The following is an 18,555-nucleotide window of genomic DNA, read 5'->3' on the forward strand; positions in this document are numbered from 1 at the left end:
ATGGTTGGTCACAGCTCTGAGCTCAAATGAGTCATAGTAGAGAGTGCTGCCATTGCACCGGGGACTCGGCGTCAGAATGGGTTTATGGACATCGGTGGAAGGCGGGTTAGGCTTCTCTTCCTCCACTGAGATGTCCAACGACGGAGGCAAATTTCTTTGCTGCAAAGCCTCTCCCATCTTTGAGAGTTGCTATTTGGTAATGGTGTTTTGGCTTTAATTGAACTGTATGGGTTTATTTATCAATATTTTTCCTTGTAGTATACACTGCAAAGTGCAAATGGAATCATAACCTTTATATTAACTAAGAAAAGTCCTTTGTTTTCTACGTCTTTAGCATGTTCTTACATATATTTAGCTATGCAATTATGAAAAAATCAATGTTACTTTAGTTAGAACCAAGAAAAATAACCCAACGTCCTAATTTAAAAAGAAACCAATGAATTACAAGAGCTTAGAGATTCAAATAATGACAACTCATTTTGTCCTTCAAACAATTCATGAAATATTTATACGATTTGTTGGTTGGCCATTAGCATTCTTAACTCCAGAAAGGCAAAACTTTGATATCGGCCTGATCTTAGAAAAACTTCCAAGAAGTGCCATATACACCTAAATCAAGAGGTTCGGTTTGAGCTAATGTCTCCGCAGAGAATGATGAATAAAGGGAAAGGGTCAAACCAGAAGATGACTTAGATGGAACGACAACAAGAAGTTAAAGTTTGTTTCACCTGAAAAATTTCTGGAGTAGATGCAAAGCGTCAATGACATTGAAAAGAAAGAAATATGGGCAAAAGTTGCTCCGCTGATACGGGTTTTGAGTTGGTGTTATAGAGAGGGGATCCGCTGCTTGCTTAATTAAACATTTCTTTTTTTGTCGGCATTTCTACTTGGCCGCATTGGCAGATTTTCAGGACTTTGTAGCTGTCTCGTCTACCTATGCATAGCTTCCCCAGGAAATGACACCAAAAATTGAGATCCCATTTGGTACTGATTTTTCAGGTCAAGATTTGGGATATTTTGATGTTTTTTCCTCGAAATTTTTTTTTTCCTTCATCTCACTCGCCAGTTGGTTCGTATGGTAGAGGATAATCTATGCTCTTTTAATTATGTTGTAGATAGAAAATGTGAAGAACAATCCCAGAGCATTGGATGAGCAGCTTTGCAATCAAATATATGTTAATACAATGTTAAAAAAAAATTAAGTTAATGTGTATAGCTTCTTGTTTGCTTATCATGGGACATGGGTTATGTCCAAAATTTGATTTCTATGAGGCAATGTATTAATTATGAAAATTAATACAAAGTTCTCTTGTATTTTATCAAATTATTTATATATTTTATTTTTAAAAAATTTAATTAAAATGTTTTTATATTTTACAAAATCAATTTTCTTTAATACAAAAACGTATGTTAATTTAACCTTAAAGTGACCAACCTGTGAAAATATTTAAATTTAAAACAAATTTATCTTTTTAATAGAAAAAGTAAAAATTTTGATAATTTTTTCAATTTAAATTCAAGAAATACTGAATAATTAATTTTCATAAAAAAATAAAAACGTACAATAATTTATCCACTGTTATCAAAATCTTATAATTCTCTATTTCAATTTTACATTATAATCAACTATTTATAAATGTTTATCATATTTTATATTTTTAAAATTTAAAATCTCATTCATTTTTCCATAAAAATATACATATAATATTTCTTTAACTATTCTTTTTCCTTTTTCCTCTTTCTTCTTTTTAACTTGCTTTAGATCAAATATTACTTTTAATTATTTTTTAAAATTTTTATCCAATTTTATGATTGGATTCTCAATTCTCTATCCATACAATGAAGATTTCAATTCTCCGTTTGAATTTCGATTTGATAACTATGAATTTATCCGAAAAAAAAATATTTTCTTGCTGCAAAGGTTATTGTCAGTATATACAATATATTAATGAACAGCTTTGTACCAATGCAAAACTGAACTTTTCTTAAGATTGATAGCGTTCAAAATCTTGAGTTTAGTTGGGTTTTCTTTTCAGTTTCAGATATTCTTTTATGAATTATTATCACTATTTATTATTGCAAAAATGACATCCATTTCTCTTGTTTGTTACTGAAAGGTGCAGTTTTAGAAACGTGTTGAACATCCCAATAGAGCAATCTGACTTTGCTTAGGCTTGTGAAAGGTACGTGGCCATTGGAATGAGCCGAGGAGGTGGTGGATCTTAATGGGGCTTCTGCGTATTTATGGCGATTGTGATCACTTAACTTTCATTTAAGACTCGAGGGCCTTGGGTCTCATTCTTGAAGCCAACCCTTCCTCCTGACCCTCGAAGTCTTGTGAAGAACATTTAGAGAGAAATACACCAGGTGATTGAGGTCCCTAACCTTCTACTTAACCTTTTTCTTTCTATGTTATTTGCGTTTTTCTGGTTCTTTGTTTAATAACGGTTACTTGTTCTTGTAGACGCTTATGTTTGCTTTTGGTTGTATTAAATTCTGCTTAATTTTCTTCTAGTTTTAAATGTATCAAGTTCTTCCTCCATGGCATCCTTAGTTCGATACTTGAGTTTCTGTCATATTCGCTGTACGTGGGTTTCAAAAAAGTTACAAAATTTTTATCCTTTTTTTTTTACCCAGATGATTATTAGGCTTCATTTATATATCCTGATTTCGTTCTGATTATGTTTACTTTCGTTTATGCTTGTAATCTTTCTGTGTTGAACTTAGCTGTATCTTCAGATTATTCTGAATTGTATTGTAGCTGTTTCCGGGATATGCATTGCCACTGATCTTCGCACAGCTGTTTGTTGAAATTACCATATGAATAATTAGTCCTTTGAGTCCATTAAGATGATAGAATAAATTTCCTTCTTTCAGGTTTTAGATAGACAGAAAGAATGGTGAAGATCTGTTGCATTGGTGCTGGTTATGTTGGAGGTCCTACCATGGCAGTTATTGCATTGAAGTGCCCCTCATTTGAAGTAGTAGTTGTTGACATCTCAGTTTCTAGGATTGCAGCCTGGAACAGTGATCAGCTTCCCATTTATGAGCCAGGCCTTGACGAGGTGGTGAAACAGTGCAGAGGAAAGAACCTTTTCTTCAGCACAGACATTGAAAAACAGGTCTCAGAAGCTGATATAATCTTTGTTTCTGTTAATACTCCAACAAAAACTCAGGGCCTTGGAGCAGGCAAAGCTGCTGACCTGACTTATTGGGAGAGTGCAGCCCGAATGATTGCTGATGTATCGAAATCCAACAAGATTGTTGTTGAGAAATCTACGGTTCCTGTGAAAACTGCTGAGGCAATTGAAAAAATTCTGACCCATAACGGCAGAGGCATCAAATATCAGATTCTATCCAACCCAGAATTTCTAGCAGAAGGAACTGCAATTCAAGACCTTTTTCACCCTGACAGGGTTCTCATCGGAGGGAGGGAAACCCCAGATGGCCAGAAGGCTATTCAGTCTCTTAAAGATGTTTATGCTCATTGGGTTCCTGAAGATAGAATCATTTCAACCAATCTCTGGTCAGCAGAGCTCTCAAAGCTAGCAGCAAATGCCTTTCTGGCACAGAGAATTTCTTCTGTAAATGCAATGTCAGCACTCTGTGAAGCAACTGGAGCAGATGTTTCCCAGGTTTCCCATGCTGTTGGAAAGGACACTAGAATTGGTCCTAAGTTCCTCAATGCAAGTGTTGGCTTTGGAGGTTCTTGCTTTCAGAAGGACATCCTAAATTTAGTTTACATTTGTGAGTGCAATGGCCTACCTGAAGTTGCTAACTACTGGAAACAAGTCATTAAGATTAATGACTATCAGAAGAAACGATTTGTCAACAGGTTAGTCTCCTCAATGTTCAATACAGTTTCAGGTAAAAAGATTTCCATTCTTGGTTTTGCATTCAAGAAAGATACTGGTGACACAAGGGAAACACCAGCAATTGATGTGTGCAAAGGCTTGCTGGGTGATAAGGCTCACTTGTGCATATATGATCCACAAGTGACCGAGGATCAGATCCGGAGGGATCTGTCAATGAACAAGTTTGATTTGGATCATCCTGTTCACCTTCAACCAATGAGCCCCAGTTCTGTGAAGCAAGTGAGTGTGGTGTGGGATGCTTATGAGGCAGCAAAGGATGCTCATGGGGTCTGCATTCTTACCGAGTGGGATGAATTCAAGACCCTTGATTACCAGAGGATTTTTGACAATATGCAGAAGCCTGCATTTGTGTTTGATGGAAGAAATATTGTGAATGTTGACAAGTTGAGGGAGATTGGTTTCATTGTCTACTCCATTGGGAAACCATTGGATCCGTGGCTAAAAGACATGCCTGCTGTGGCTTGAGTTTCTTCAGTCCTTCTCATAGGATTTGAAGCTGGAACTAAGCAATCTGGAAGCTGCAGTTTGATTCTTCTATTTTCTGCTTGTTTCTTTTGTCACAATCATTGCATAATACACACTTTAGTCATTGTTCTTAGTGGAAAAGCTGTAATTTTATTTGCTAGTATGATTAATAAAGCAGAGCCTCAACCTTAAAGAAACTCTGGTTTGGGTTTGGTCATCTTTTGTTCACATTATTACTTTGGTTTATCCTTCAATTGACTTGCAAAGTTCATGACTACGGTCCTGCATAGTGGATTTGAAGAAGAATCCACCGAGTGTTGGTGCATCGAGTGTAATGTTCTCAAAAAAATAAAAAAATAAAAATAGAGAGAGGAAATGAGGGTAAATAAATTCATTTTTTTAATGAATGTAATTATTATTTGAGAGATTTGCAATATGGAGAATTATCATTATTATTATTATTATTATTATTATTATTATTAAAGGTAATAAACCTGCAAACACGCTCATAATTCTTGTATTTAATATGCTAAATAACAAAATATCCATGAAAAATAGCATTATTAATAACTTTATATAGTATTCAGTTTATATATTATCACATTATGGAAATAATTTTTTTTTAAAAAAAATTATATTCTTTCTAAAATTCTCTCCTAAATTTGCCTTTTTTGAAACACTTTTAAATTATAAAAAAAAAAAGGAAAGAAAGAAGAAGGAAATAGAGAGGAGCCAAACAGGGCAAAGACTGATGACTCTCCGCGGATTAGAAGCTAATAATTAGAAAGGCAGAAAATCGCAATTCATATGCACAGAATCGCAAAATCCAAGGAAGCCCAACAACTCTCCTTGGTTGTGGTCTCCGAGGGTCCTCTCCAATAGCTAAATGACGACTCTTGGTCCCTTGATCATCTAAAACATCGTCTCTTTCCTTACTGGGGGTGGGTAAGAAAACCAAAACCTCAGTTTTTGATCCTCCTTTTTCTATACTTCTATTGTTTTTGTGTCAAAGTTCTTGTCACAAGAGAATTCGAACGACGATGGGTTGCTGTCCCAGCCAAGACGCCGATTCCAAAGCCAGCAGGACTACCCGTTGGCGATCCACGGGCATTGTTGCCCTGCGGGACGCCAAATTGAAGGCAATTCCATCTCCCTCTCTCTCTCTCTCTCGATTTTCCATTTCCAAAGTATTCCTTAAATTTAGTTATAGGATTTCTGTGAAGCTTCATAAACATATGGGTTTTGCTCGATTGAGCTTGATTGTTTATTACTTTGCAGATGATGACCTTTTCTTTTTTCATGTTTCTGAAATTTGATCATATTATAATCGTATCCTGTTTATTTGTATTTTTGTCTTTCTGTCCATGTTTTACCTAGTTTAAGGCATGTTTGGGTGTGTGGAAGGATATGCATGTGTTCTGGTAGGTGATTCCTGGCTATGGCGTAATTGACTTAAAAAGGAATTTAATTATGAAGTTATACTTGGCTGGGTTATCATAATATCCTCTCGTTAAGCATTTTTAGTTGGATATTTAAGAATGTTAATCTTACACTTAGAATGGATAGATATGTTAGACATGAGTATGCGTTTGTTATAGTATGCGCACACATTTAGAGTAGTTTCCATTTGGGAATATGGTTGTATAAGCATGATAAATCCCATGTGATCAGTTCTTTTTTTCCCCATTCATGCTTGAGTAATTTAATAGGACTTGGTAAGTTGTATTGTGGCAAAAAAAAAAAAAAAATTAAAAGCTGATGGTTTAGATACCATACTATGATAAAGTTCAGATGTCAGCATGGCTTCTCATGATCTGGTTTGCATTTTTTTTCTGTGGCTTTCTTTTTTTTTTTTTTTGTTTACTTGTCTATTTATCATGAGCAGACTTTTCCGAATGAGGTTCTTGATTTGGACAAAAGTGTGCGCACCCTTGATTTAACTCACAATAAACTAGGTAATTCTTTATTTCCTTTCTTCAACTGAAGCAAGTGAAATTAGTTGATTGAAGGAACTTTTTTTGGACTGTCTTGTAGTGGTGATATTACTACAATAAAATTTTCCCTTTAAAACATAAATATTATTGACATGTGTTTTCTTTAGGAGTTGATAGTTTTCTCTCTTAATGTAACTGCAGTTGACATTCCCATGGAGATTAGCAAGTTACTCAACATGCAGCGCCTGGTAAGAGTTACAGATTTGAAGCTTTTCATTATTATTTTTCCCATACTTCTGTTTACAAAATCCATGGTGAAGGCTGTAAATGTGCTGGAATTGTTTGTTCTATGTTCAATTTGATCTAGTGCATCATCATTATTCATGCAAGCCCATCAACTATTGACTTCACATGATATAAACAGATCAGTTATTGCTTTGATAATAACATCAATATTCCATTTTCACAATGGCATGATTATTTGCCCCTAGCTCCATACTCATCAGAATACTGGGTGATCTTATTGAATATTGAAGTTGAACTTTTTTTTTTCAACTGAAGCAAGTTAGGGAAAACTTGACTAGCGTTACATAGCTTGTCCTTTCCAGGTTTTGGCTGATAATCATATCGAACAACTACCAGTGAACTTGGGAAAGCTGCAATCTTTAAAAGTTATGATACTCGATGGGAATCAAATTACTTCCTTGCCTGATGAATGTAATATTCTTCTCTAAATAAGTAAGATAATTTTATTTATTTATTTTTTAAATCTATTTCCCATCTTACCTTCATGTTTGCAGACTTCCCTTCATGGATTTTTTGTTTTTCGCAAATTAACGCGGCATTTATTTCTTAAAGCTGTTTGATGAAGTCCTAACAAATGTAATTTTTTTTTTTATCTCTGTCTAGTGGGCCAGCTGGTGAGGCTTGAGCGGTTGTCAATCTCAGGAAATATGTTAACATCCTTGCCTGACACAATTGGGAGCTTGCGCAATGTAAGTGACTCCAATTCAAGGAATTTGTTAAAGGAGAAAAATATAATTTAAAAAAAAATAAAAATGAGATAAAATATGAAATAGCCAAAAAAATAAAACGAAAAGGATTATCAGCTGAAACAGATAAGGAAAGGATATAGGGTGGTAGTAGCAGGCCCTAAAATGTTGGTGAATGCCACTTATCTGTATCCTATCACTAATCTACATCTTGGCTATTAGAAATTCATGTTAACCATTTGGATTTTTTAATTATCTATATGCATTTTGGATATCTCATTAATTTCCTCGATCTAACATGGATTGTTTGCTGTTATAGCTATCACTATTAAATGTTTCAAATAACAAGTTAAAGACTCTTCCTGAATCAATTGGGAGTTGCTTCTCTCTGGAAGAATTGCAAGCAAATGGTATGCCAATTATATATCTTTCAATTTTAACAATTTTTACACTTGATTTCCTCCAGTTCAGTATTAGGTCACTTTTTTTCCTGTGCACAAGGCGTCTACTTTTGAATGTTGGAAGGATGTTCTGTTGATATTTTTGCATGATACGCATCTTATAATTTACTATACAATGGAAGCCAAAATTATTTATACTCGTATGAATCTAATTTCCTTGAGGCTTTTTGCATAATCTATTCTTCTTTCGTTGCTATTGTCTTACATTTTACCTTTACCATTTGAAGTTTACTGTGAGGTATCAGCTCATAATCAGTTGAAGGTTTGTTAATTATGGAAGCTGATGAATATGATATTAATGGCTTTCAACATAATTGTCACAAACATGAAAATTGTAGCTTGTGCCCTGGGTGTGAGTTACACCGATTGTTAATGGTTCAATTGGATTTGGATGACTTGTTGATCGATTGATAATTATATAGTCATTGCCTGCAAGAGTTATAATATTTTAATTCTGCTCCATGCACATGGATTTTGTCTTTTTTTTTTTTCTATCTATATTTTTAGCAAGTTCTACGTTTGTGGTCCAAAGTTATGAATGTACTGTCATTACTACTTAAAGATTTGTGTCCTTGACCAATTTTACAGATAATTTGATTGAAGAACTTCCTGGATCAGTATGCAATCTTGTTCACTTGAAGTCGCTTTCCTTAAACAACAATAATGTGAGCCAGGTATTTTTCAAGTTTATTATCTGACTTCAAAGTAAAGATATAATGGAATGTGCTAGTATTTTATTTTATTCATTTTCATATTCATGTTGGATGTTTGTTTGACACAAGAGTATGCTTATTCTATTCTGAGAATGTAAAAACAAAATTCTTTTATTTTATTTATTTATTCATTTTCTTTATGGGGGGTCTGGGGTAATGAGAAACTATGTCAAATCTTTCTATTTCCAGATTTCAAACTTCAGTCTCAGAAATCTCTTGTCCTAGGCCTTCAAGAAATGTTTCAACAGTTGATGCCTACTTGGTGGAAATTGGCTTAAAATGATTATCAGTAAGAAATAGTGTTAAATAGGTGTAGTTTGGTGGAATCCAATGATTTGAATGTTATAAATATTACTAGCTGATGCTTCTCTTGTCTCATTCTTTGTTTTTTTCTTCAACCTTGTACAAATTGTAAGTGAATATTGGCTTAAGACTAAGAATAACTTTTAACTAGTTCAAGTTGTGTTATTGGTCAATAATTGAAAATTTTGTGGTTATCTAGTTTTTGTTATTTAGTGGTTATCTGGTTTTCATTATTTAGTAGTAACTAACAATGCAATATCACTCTGCTGGTTATTGAGAATCTGGCTTTCTTGATGTTTTATGTTCTTCAAGGGAATAAAAGCAATCTTAAAAGCTTGATTAATTGTCAAGGCCACTGATGGACAATATATCAAACTTAAAGAACTTGATTAATTGTCAGGGCCATAGTATGACACCTTCAAATTTTAAATATTTTCATTGTTTTGTCTTGGAAGAACATGTATAGTAAGTTTTATTAGTTGGATGGGACATCATAGAGATTCTGTGCTTCCTTGGTTTATAGATTCCCTCAAATTTGTTGAAAGACTGCAAAGCTCTCCAGAATCTCTCTCTTCATGAGAATCCTATTTCTATGGATCAATTTCAGCAGGCAAGTTGCAGTTCTGTACTGAATTCTTTATATATTTCTTTTTAATTTTTTAAAAGTAAAAAATGTTCATTTTTCTCTTCAATTGAAATGCTCCATAAATTGCTCTTAGATGGAAGGATTCCTGGATTTTGAAGCGAGAAGAAAGAGGAAGTTTGACAAACAAATTGATTCAAATGTGATGATCAGTTCCAAAGGGCTCGACGAGGGCGTTGATCTATGATGATAGCATGTTGGCAGTCCTTGCCAGAGTAAGTTTCACATGGTTACCAACTCTTGAAACACCTGTGATATACAGTGAATTGTCTTGAATATTGCTTTGTGACTTGCCGTCACCTATTGCGGTATTTTACTTCCTTGCGTTTTTTGGGCACCGAAGAACCTATTGAGCACACTAGTTTTATAATATAAATCTTTCTTGGGTTATCCTGGTTGATCCTTCAGCGGTATTGTTGAATAGTTGTTTTTAGTGCACTTGATTGTTTGCATGATGTGGGATAAAGATATCAAACATATGCATTGGATTTACTGAAAGAAATTACTTGAAGCTTAGGGTTGTAAATAAATTAAGCCGCTAACCAGCTACTCCAAACTTGAATGTTCTTTCAAGCTCGGCTTGTTTGTTATACTAGCTTTAAAATCAAATTTGAACCTAGCTGAGTTGAGCTTCATCTTATCAATATTCGGCTCATTTAGCTCGCAAGGTAGCTCTTAAGTAGCTTTGTTAATATTTAAACTATTTTTGTCTATAATATGCATACAATTTTCTCTTTTAAAATCGTTAATTGAAAATATAAAAAAATAACATGTTTTTATTTTGTAGTGTATATTATAATATAACATTTTCTTTTTTTTTTTTTTAATAATTCTTGATGCAAATATTACTAAATGTAAAAAAGACTTGGCTTAGTTGAGCTTGTTTAGGCTCGTGAGCCTCATATTTGATTCATTAAACAAGCTTCAAATTTAGGCTTTAGCTTGGCTAATTATCCAACAAACCAAAGCTTAAGTCAAAGCTCAAGCTTGATTCAAATTGAATCATTTAACGCAATTTCATGTAAGTTATGTTTGGATGCCATGCTTACCTCTGTCATGTAAAAGATCTCATTTCCTGTGGATATATGCTTCTGTAATTGCTTTTTATATACTGAAGATATAAATTAACTAAAAGACTTGTCTGGAACAGAGGATGCATGACAGAGTTGGACGGGTGGAGGCAATGTTTAATGCAAGGAATTGGAATTGGAATTATATCTCAACAGCTGTAGATTCTGAATAGCTTTTCTTCTTATCTGTGACTGTATTCATATTAAATTCTTGGCAGATTTGAAATAAAAATATAATATTAAACTGGTTTTCTTATTGTAAATGTCAACGGTGGTAGTTTCTTGTGGTCCCCTATTTAAAGTTTATATGAAATACAATCGCTAATTAATTTATAAGCTGAAGTGGTGGAGATGACCTAAGCTGCTGCTGCTGCTTCTTTTTTTTTTTTTTTTTTTTTTTTTTTTTTTGCCTTTCCTCTTGGCACTTTTTATGGAATTAGAAAGTACATTTTTTCATATAACTCTTGTTTGGAATGTTAAATTCCAAAGAAATTTAAAAGAAATAAATTTTTTTCTTAAATTTTTATATTTGATAAAATTAATAGTATAAGAAAATAACTTTTTTGAATTTTTATGAGAATTTATATTGAATTATATTAACTTTCCTTTTTTTGCAAGAAATAATTTAAAAAATTATTTAATTAGCTCTTGAAATTTTTTTTCTATTCTTTATTTTTTATTTATTTTAAATTTAAATTTATTTCTTATTTTTAATTAATAATTACTTTTTACAAAAATTATTTTAATTTAATAATGATTATTAATATTTAATATATTTATAATAATATTAAAAATATATTATATTATGTTGTTAATTTTTAAAAAAATAATTTTTATATTTTTAATGGTGAAAAATTATATAAAATTCAGATTTTAAATATTATAAAAATATTAATAATAATGATTGTTATTTATAAGAATAAATATTTATATTTAATTTAAAAATAATAAGAATGGTAAATAAATTAAATTAATTTTAATTTTAATATTGATATTAATTTATATAATATAAAGATTTTAATTGAATTCTATTATATTTAAATTGATTTCAAATAAATGAGTTGTTTCATAAATAGAAATAATTTATTGATAAAATTCAATATTAAGAACGTAAAAGAAAAAGAAAATAAAGAATTGGAGGAGGTGGATTTTTTTTTCAAGGTTTTTTATTAGTGAGATTCAAATTGGATCCTTGGGGCAATTAATGTGATACATACGAGTTTCTATAACCAATTAAGAAAACGCAATAAATTTATTATAAATAATAATTTCATTGTAATTAAGTATGTGCGTGGAAAATCACATTCTCTTTAATTTAGGTCTTTCTTCCTACTGTCTCCTTATCTCTCTTTAATTCAAAATGAGTTGGATTTAAATAATTTTTTATTTTATATCTTATTTTTTGAACTTTCTATCTCTTTAATCTTACTTGTCATTTACACTTGTCAACCTGGAGGTTACAAATTCCCTTAGACAACGGTACCTCTAGCATTTCCATCAAATTTCTTGGAGTAACCTTGAATGTGAGGCATAATTTTATTAAATTTGACAAGTCATTATTACATATTAATAGGGATTAAAAAGTAATTTAACCGTAAATTTTCCAGCCAGTCAAAGGGCACGTGCTGTTTGCCATCCACAACCACCGTATATAGAGCACTTTATAATCCGATTCTCAGTAACCAAACTCGGAGGGGCATTTCTCGTAATTACGCTCATATAACGTGCCTCTTTCTTTACGGATTTTTCCCTTCTTTGACAACCTATTTCAGAAAAAAGGTAACCCTAATTTTTGCCCCCCTTTTCGTCATTTCCGATCGAATTCTGGTTCTTTTTTCATCTTTTTCCTTCTATGTTTCTATTATTCATCGTCAATTAAATCTCACATTCGACTTCTATTCTTTTTTCTGTGCTGATTGATCCCAATTTCAACTGTATCCTTTTTCTTTCCATTTTTTAGGTCTACGATTCACAAACTTCCGATATGTTGTTTTGATCTCAAGATCCGTAAAAACACTTATAAATTAAGCGATTTTTGGGTTCTGGGTTTCGTTCATTTCGTCAAAATTATTTTGGCAGCATTTTTCGGTTTTAATTAATAAGGTTGGTTTTGATCTATATCATTCTGCTTGATCTCGACTTGTATTTTCTGGATTTTTCATTTTGTTGGTGGTCAACGTGTAGTTTCTTGTATATTTCTTCCGGAATTTGAAGATCTAGGGTTAGGGTTACCTGAAAATTAGCTCTTATAAATATATTTATATAAATATTTTTGAAATATAGATATATAAAATATTGGATAAAGTGAAAAGTCATTTTTGTTAGAATTACTTTTCTGAGGTATAACTCCCTTTTCTAAATTTTGGATTTAAAATGTGCTTATTAAATACCATAAAACTGGGGATGTGAAAAAAAATGAATGGGTTCTATTTGGCAAAAATTTCTATATGATTATTTGGTTTCTTTTCCCTATATTTAATGTTAAATGTTATGTTTCTTTACTAAATTGCCCTTTGGCAGAAGGAGTGTTTTTTTTTTTAAAGGGTAGGACGCTCAAACAACCGACCCGCTTCTATGAGTATTTATAATACTTGTTGGAGAAATTCAAATAAAAAATAACCTGTTAAATTTTATAAATTGGTAGTGTGATCATATATCCATTTTGGTGACCAATAATGCAACCTCTTTAGGAAAGCACTTGGAATGGGACTTAGGCTTGTCGTCTTTAAAAGTGATAGCTTTTGAGAATTGTTTGCTCCGGTGTTCGGGTTCATATTAGTCATTGAAAGTGCTGTTTAACATTGCTTTGTTTCATGTGCAAATGATTGACAAAAGCTTTTCCCCTTCTCTTTAGCAAGGATAATTAATAGTTTTCATGGTTTTATCAGTTGTATGCTTGAGAGGCACTATCACCCAAGTATTCGTTGATCAAGTTAAGCATTCACTCTAAGTTGAACAATGACATGACCACGGAAGAAAACCTGCAACCTCCTAGTTGAATGTGATGCAAATTTATACTTTACATGCTTTTAGTAAAAGCTGTCATAACTGATAAGATTGCTAATAGAGATGGATGGCTGCTTTTTCAGGGTAGCTATGAGCAAGCTAATGATTGTTTATCATTTTCTTCAATGCTTAAGTTAGTAGAACAATAGTGTGTGTGTGTGTATATATATTCTTCTGGTGTCACTAGATATGTGTTCTTGTTCCTTGTGCACACCATGAGTCTCAGGTTGTTTCTAGGCGCTAATTATGGTTATGGCTTCGTCCTTCTTGTGTTGTGCATTTATTAAGTTGTTTGACCTTTTCTAATGCAGTGAAGCATGGTACAAAAGCGACCGCTTTATGATGAGGAACCACACGACATTATTTGCAAGCACCCAAGACAAGTGGAATACAAGAATCGGCTAGTTTCATTTTCAGAATTTGTTTCTTCAGAGGTAGATTCTCCGACTTCTGAAGTTCCAGGTGAGAGGAGGTCATTTAGTCTAATAATCTGCTAGGGATATGTATAGACTTTCTTTCGCATATCATGGATGGATGCCCCCTTTGTCAATCATCACAAACTGATTTCTGATTTGTTTTCAACATTTTGCTATTAGACTGACATTCTCAGTCATTACTACCTTGGGCTATAATTTTGTGGTGTGTTTGAAATATTTAGCAATATATCACATATCAAGATGATCTGATAAGGTAATCTTTCCCATGTATTTTTCACATAATTCCAATTGATATTTTCATTTAGTAGAGCAACATGGAAGAAATGTTAGCTTTTAAGTATGAACCTGAGCCTTCACATGCAAAATTTGCATGATGCCAAGACAACGGTTTGTTTAATTTTAGGAGTGATTGTAATATGTTTACTTTTTATGTTATATTTTCACAGTTTCAAGTGTTGACCACTACCTCAATCCCTTATTTAGTTTCTTTTTCTGACTTCCCTCCTTTGGGTGGCTTATTGATGCGTGACTGTGCGATTTAGAAGCTTCCGTTTTTAGTTCTTTTTTGTATGGACTTTCATCTCTAACTACTTCTGACTATTAAAGATTGATTTTTGATCCTTGGCCATGATAATCTTGTCAAATGCTGAAACAGTTTGGACAGAATATTTTCCTTGTTTATTTTGTAACAGCCCTGATAGGTTAATTTATTAATTATTTGATGAAGGTGAGTGTGGACTCACTGAAAATGATACTGAAGGCCATGAGAGGCTTGCAAATGACATAGTTGCTAGATTCCCAGTTAGTGCAGAGAAGGATGTAGAGACCATTGTTCCTGGAAGAAGTATCTCTTCCTTTGCTACCATCAGTGCTTGTCATGAGTTTTCTCTTCCTGACATGCCAGTGTATATATCTCATCCCAAAGAATATTTTAGTCCTGAGCATCCAATAAGGACAGCAGCTCACCATGAGGATAGGTATTCTTTACTTTTGCGTTGTCCTCCACAAAAAGCAGTTCCAATTGGATTGAATCATCAAGCTAGTATTCCAGAATGGAGTCCTTGTTATAGTGAGACAATATCAAATACTTCTGGAGCACCTGAAACAACTTTGGATGCTAACCTTGTTTTTGTGGAGGAAGATGTGGATCGGCTGATGGGGACTTGTGTTATTCCAATGCCTGATTTGGAACTTACTGGTGAGGTTGTAAATGGTAGGATTGACTGTAATTGCCTGGATGAGGGTTCTATCAGATGTGTGAGACAGCACATTGTTGAAGCAAGGGAGAAACTTAAGAGACACCTTGGAGGGGAGAAATTTGAGGAGATGGGGTTCCACGACATGGGAGAAACAGTGGCAGATAAATGGAGTGAGGAGGAAGAACAAGTATATCATGATCTTGTATTTTCAAATCCTATGTCATTGGGCAAAAACTTTTGGGACCATCTTTCTGCTGTCTTCCCTTCTCGAACCAAAAAGGATATAGTCTGCTACTACTTTAATGTCTTTATGCTTCGAAGGCGAACTGAACAGAACAGATATGACTCAGTAAGCATTGATGACAGTGATGATGATGAGTGGCAGGGGGATGATGATTATGATAATGAACTTGGAATGACAGAGGAAGATGAAGACTCCGGTATTGAGTCTCCTGTCCATCTAGATGTTTGTACTCGTAATCACTACCGGAAATATGATTTACATGATGCTGTAAATGAAATTTCTGATTTTGCTTGTGATAGGGACATCAGCAAGGTTTTAGGAACATGCCCTAGGATATCACTCAATTTTTGTAATTCCAACTCTCATCTCCTGGATGTTCCTTCTGATAAAAGGGTTGATCAAGAAGGACAAGATGACTCGTGCACATCCTCTGATACAGTGGCTTCTTCACAAGGGACTGAGGTGAAGGTTGAAATTGATGATCACTGGCCATGTAGTTTCAATGAACCTTGTGGAAGTGGCGGGGATCATGTTTTAGAACCTTGTGATGTCAAAGTTTGGGATAATGATTATATGATATGCCCAAAAAGTAAAGTTGACTTTTTGCCTACTTGCAGTATGATTGAGGAGGTTTTCGGGGATGGTTCATGGAATTACAAGGCAAAAGATTACTAGAGCCCAAGCTAATGCCAGTGCTTCTCTTTCAACTAAAGGTGATTGGGAAAGCTCTTGTTCTCCAAGGCTTTGGTTTGAAGCCACTGACCAACAAATTTTTATTGTGGGAAGCATAAGGAATTCTAACCAAGAAAGGGGTGCCTGTGTGTGCACGCGCACGTTGTGGTGTAACGGGAAAGCGCACCGTTCATTGTAAGATAGTGTTTTGGAATATTAGTTTCAGTCGCCTAGGTTTAAATGTATTCTTTAGTTAGTGTTCAGATTATGCAATTTCCAGTTGCTCACTACAGATGTCAAAGTTTAAGGATCTCTCCCTTGTTAGGAGGCAGACAGCATGTAAGGGGTATGGGGTTCTATCATGTAATCTTAAATATATTTTACATCCAATGGAAAAAAAATAGTATTTGCATAAAATTTATTCTTCTTATTATAGCATGCAACATATCATCAGAGTGCCCTGATTTGTTTGATATTTCTTGCCTTATATGGCTAATAATCCAGTATTGGTAGTTCCTTTATTTATTGGACAGCAGCAAAATTTAATGAATGATGATACTTCCCAATGCTTCTCAAACATGCCTAAAGTCCTGGATATTTTGAACAATCTTCAGCTCCAACTCTGATTTCTCTCCTTGTATCTTCCGTCTCTTTCTGACTTTCATGGTGACCAATTATTCAGAGCATTATCTTTAAAAGTGATGGTTATAAAGGAGTTGTAAAGATAGGTAGTCAAAAAGATTAATATCCTCCACTTAAGTGGGATTACACACTTTTCGTGATCTGCATGAAACAATGGTTTGGAATATGTCCTCTGCAGAAATGAAAACTCTTGCTTCATATCATTCCCATTTGGAAATCAGAATCTTAGGAATAAACCCCTGCATTCTTTGTTGTGCTTGTTTATGAGAAAGAGATGCTCTTACTTTTTTTTTTTCTTTTTCATTTAAGTAGACAGTGCATCACCCAAAAAGCCAATGGCCATTCTTTCTATAGTAGAAAGCTTTTTACATCTTCTCTTAAGATTAAAGCTAGCCCAACATGTTTGACATTCTTTTGCTAGGGAGGAAGTGATTTCAATGTGATCTTAGTGTACCCTATTTTAATTCTACAGTGTTTTTTCTTTTTTTCACTTTTACCTATCGTTTAAAATTTTGACTAATTAAATCATCTAAATTGTAATAACGTATCTTTTAATTTAATTAAAGCACTCTTTAATACTAGAAAAGTGAATGATTAAGAAGAGAAAAGGAAATGATAATATAGGTTTTAGAGAATTGTAAATATAGTTATTATATTTAATGGAGGAAAGATAAAATTGAAAAATTAATTAAAACTTCTTATTCTTCTTTTAAATAAAATAAATTTTAAATGACAAATAGAAATAGATAAAAGAAGTAGTATATAACTACCAAATTGACATTAGCAAAGATTTTAATACCCAACTTTTTCTTTTGCTAATTTTGGTCTCCATGTATAATGTGGTTATTCTCAAAAGGAGTGGTGGAAGGCAGCTTTATGCTAATGCAAGGTAAATGTTTTAAATATTCTTGATCTAGATGCCTTCTCATTTTGCTTGCAAGAACCATCTTAAAGGAGGGTAAAACTTCTAGCTGGACCTTTATAAATTTTCTTTTAAAATAAATAAATATTATTGCTTAGTAACCCTAGCAATTCAAAGTCATACAAGTTAATTTGTCTAATTTTGGAAGTCAATTTCATTGTTGCAAGGACTTTCCTATGAGTCCAAAGTCCACAGTTTCATTGAGCACAAGAAAATGTGATTCATGCTTGTGGGGTTTCAATAAAATTGGCATGAAATACACACAATTCACAAAGTTGTGATTTTTGTTAGAAATTAGGTTAGTGGGTAAGGAATTAATGTCATGTATTTGGAAAGATAATGGAGTTTATGATGCTGTATTAGAAAAATATACATGGGTTTAGTAGAAAATTGACCTCTCCATTAATTAATATTATTATTGGGATTTTCAAGTGGAGTGGAAAGCAACTATATATATATATATATATATATAGATGTCAATGATGAAGCAATATCTTTGATTCTAACACCCACATGGCTTTGGATAAGGAATATGCAACAATGGAAGCCATGGGTAGATCAGCTAAGGCTAAAAGCAAACAAATGAACAAAAGTTAAAGAGTGATAGTGGTGGTGTGCTAACTCCAAACTACCTCTACCATCCAAAAAAGACTAGGTAAAGAAATGGGTCCCATAGTAATATTTAAATAAAATAAAATTAAATAAATTATATATTTTTTTTTAATTTTCATATCCACTCTTTTTGAGTATTCCCTAAGCATTGCTGGTGCAAACTTGCTCATCAACACATGCAACATTATTACTTGTATGAAAGAACACATGCACCTTTATGATTAGGGCAAATATATATAATAAGAAAGTGCTGGATAAAATAATTTTTACATGTAAAAAAATCCATGCATTAAAGGCAATATTTTTACTTGTTATTTCTATTTTCAATTTTTTACTTTGTGTATATGTTGATGAAACCCTAGCTA

The 18,555-nt window shown here is 33.1% G+C and overlaps 3 protein-coding genes across 7 annotated transcripts; all 3 read left to right on the forward strand.

Moving 5' to 3' along the window:
* The first annotated feature begins 61 nt into the window (after nt 1-61).
* On the forward strand, nt 62-4,547 carry LOC110617018 (UDP-glucose 6-dehydrogenase 1). 2 transcript variants are annotated; one of them, XM_021759596.2, is made up of 3 exons: nt 62-196; nt 2,118-2,376; nt 2,878-4,547. In XM_021759596.2, the coding sequence occupies exon 3, from the start codon at nt 2,898-2,900 to the stop codon at nt 4,338-4,340; it is 1,443 nt and encodes a 480-aa protein (XP_021615288.1). In that variant the 5' UTR covers nt 62-196; nt 2,118-2,376; nt 2,878-2,897; the 3' UTR covers nt 4,341-4,547. The 2 variants fall into 2 exon arrangements, with proteins under 2 accessions (XP_021615288.1, XP_021615287.1); XM_021759595.2 differs by having other exon boundaries at nt 2,118-2,367.
* A 511-nt stretch (nt 4,548-5,058) lies between these two features.
* On the forward strand, nt 5,059-10,789 carry LOC110616445 (plant intracellular Ras-group-related LRR protein 7). The gene is made up of 10 exons (XM_021758790.2): nt 5,059-5,479; nt 6,226-6,295; nt 6,476-6,522; nt 6,883-6,991; nt 7,184-7,269; nt 7,586-7,676; nt 8,316-8,401; nt 9,267-9,353; nt 9,463-9,601; nt 10,537-10,789. Exons 1-9 carry the CDS (start codon nt 5,381-5,383, stop codon nt 9,571-9,573), a joined length of 786 nt encoding a protein of 261 aa, XP_021614482.1. The 5' UTR covers nt 5,059-5,380; the 3' UTR covers nt 9,574-9,601; nt 10,537-10,789.
* A 1,293-nt stretch (nt 10,790-12,082) lies between these two features.
* On the forward strand, nt 12,083-16,431 carry LOC110617445. Of its 4 annotated transcripts, none has more exons than XM_021760210.2 (4): nt 12,128-12,235; nt 12,417-12,559; nt 13,774-13,924; nt 14,627-16,431. In XM_021760210.2, exons 3-4 carry the CDS (start codon nt 13,780-13,782, stop codon nt 16,015-16,017), a joined length of 1,536 nt encoding a protein of 511 aa, XP_021615902.1. In that variant the 5' UTR covers nt 12,128-12,235; nt 12,417-12,559; nt 13,774-13,779; the 3' UTR covers nt 16,018-16,431. The 4 variants fall into 4 exon arrangements, with proteins under 4 accessions (XP_021615901.1, XP_021615902.1, XP_043813515.1 ...); XM_043957581.1 differs by lacking the exon at nt 12,128-12,235 and adding an exon at nt 12,267-12,283; XM_021760209.2 differs by lacking the exon at nt 12,417-12,559 and having other exon boundaries at nt 12,083-12,235.
* The last annotated feature ends 2,124 nt before the right edge of the window (nt 16,432-18,555 follow it).

This window comes from Manihot esculenta, chromosome 6, assembly GCF_001659605.2.
Source record: "Manihot esculenta cultivar AM560-2 chromosome 6, M.esculenta_v8, whole genome shotgun sequence".
Classification (NCBI taxonomy): Eukaryota; Viridiplantae; Streptophyta; class Magnoliopsida; order Malpighiales; family Euphorbiaceae; genus Manihot; species Manihot esculenta.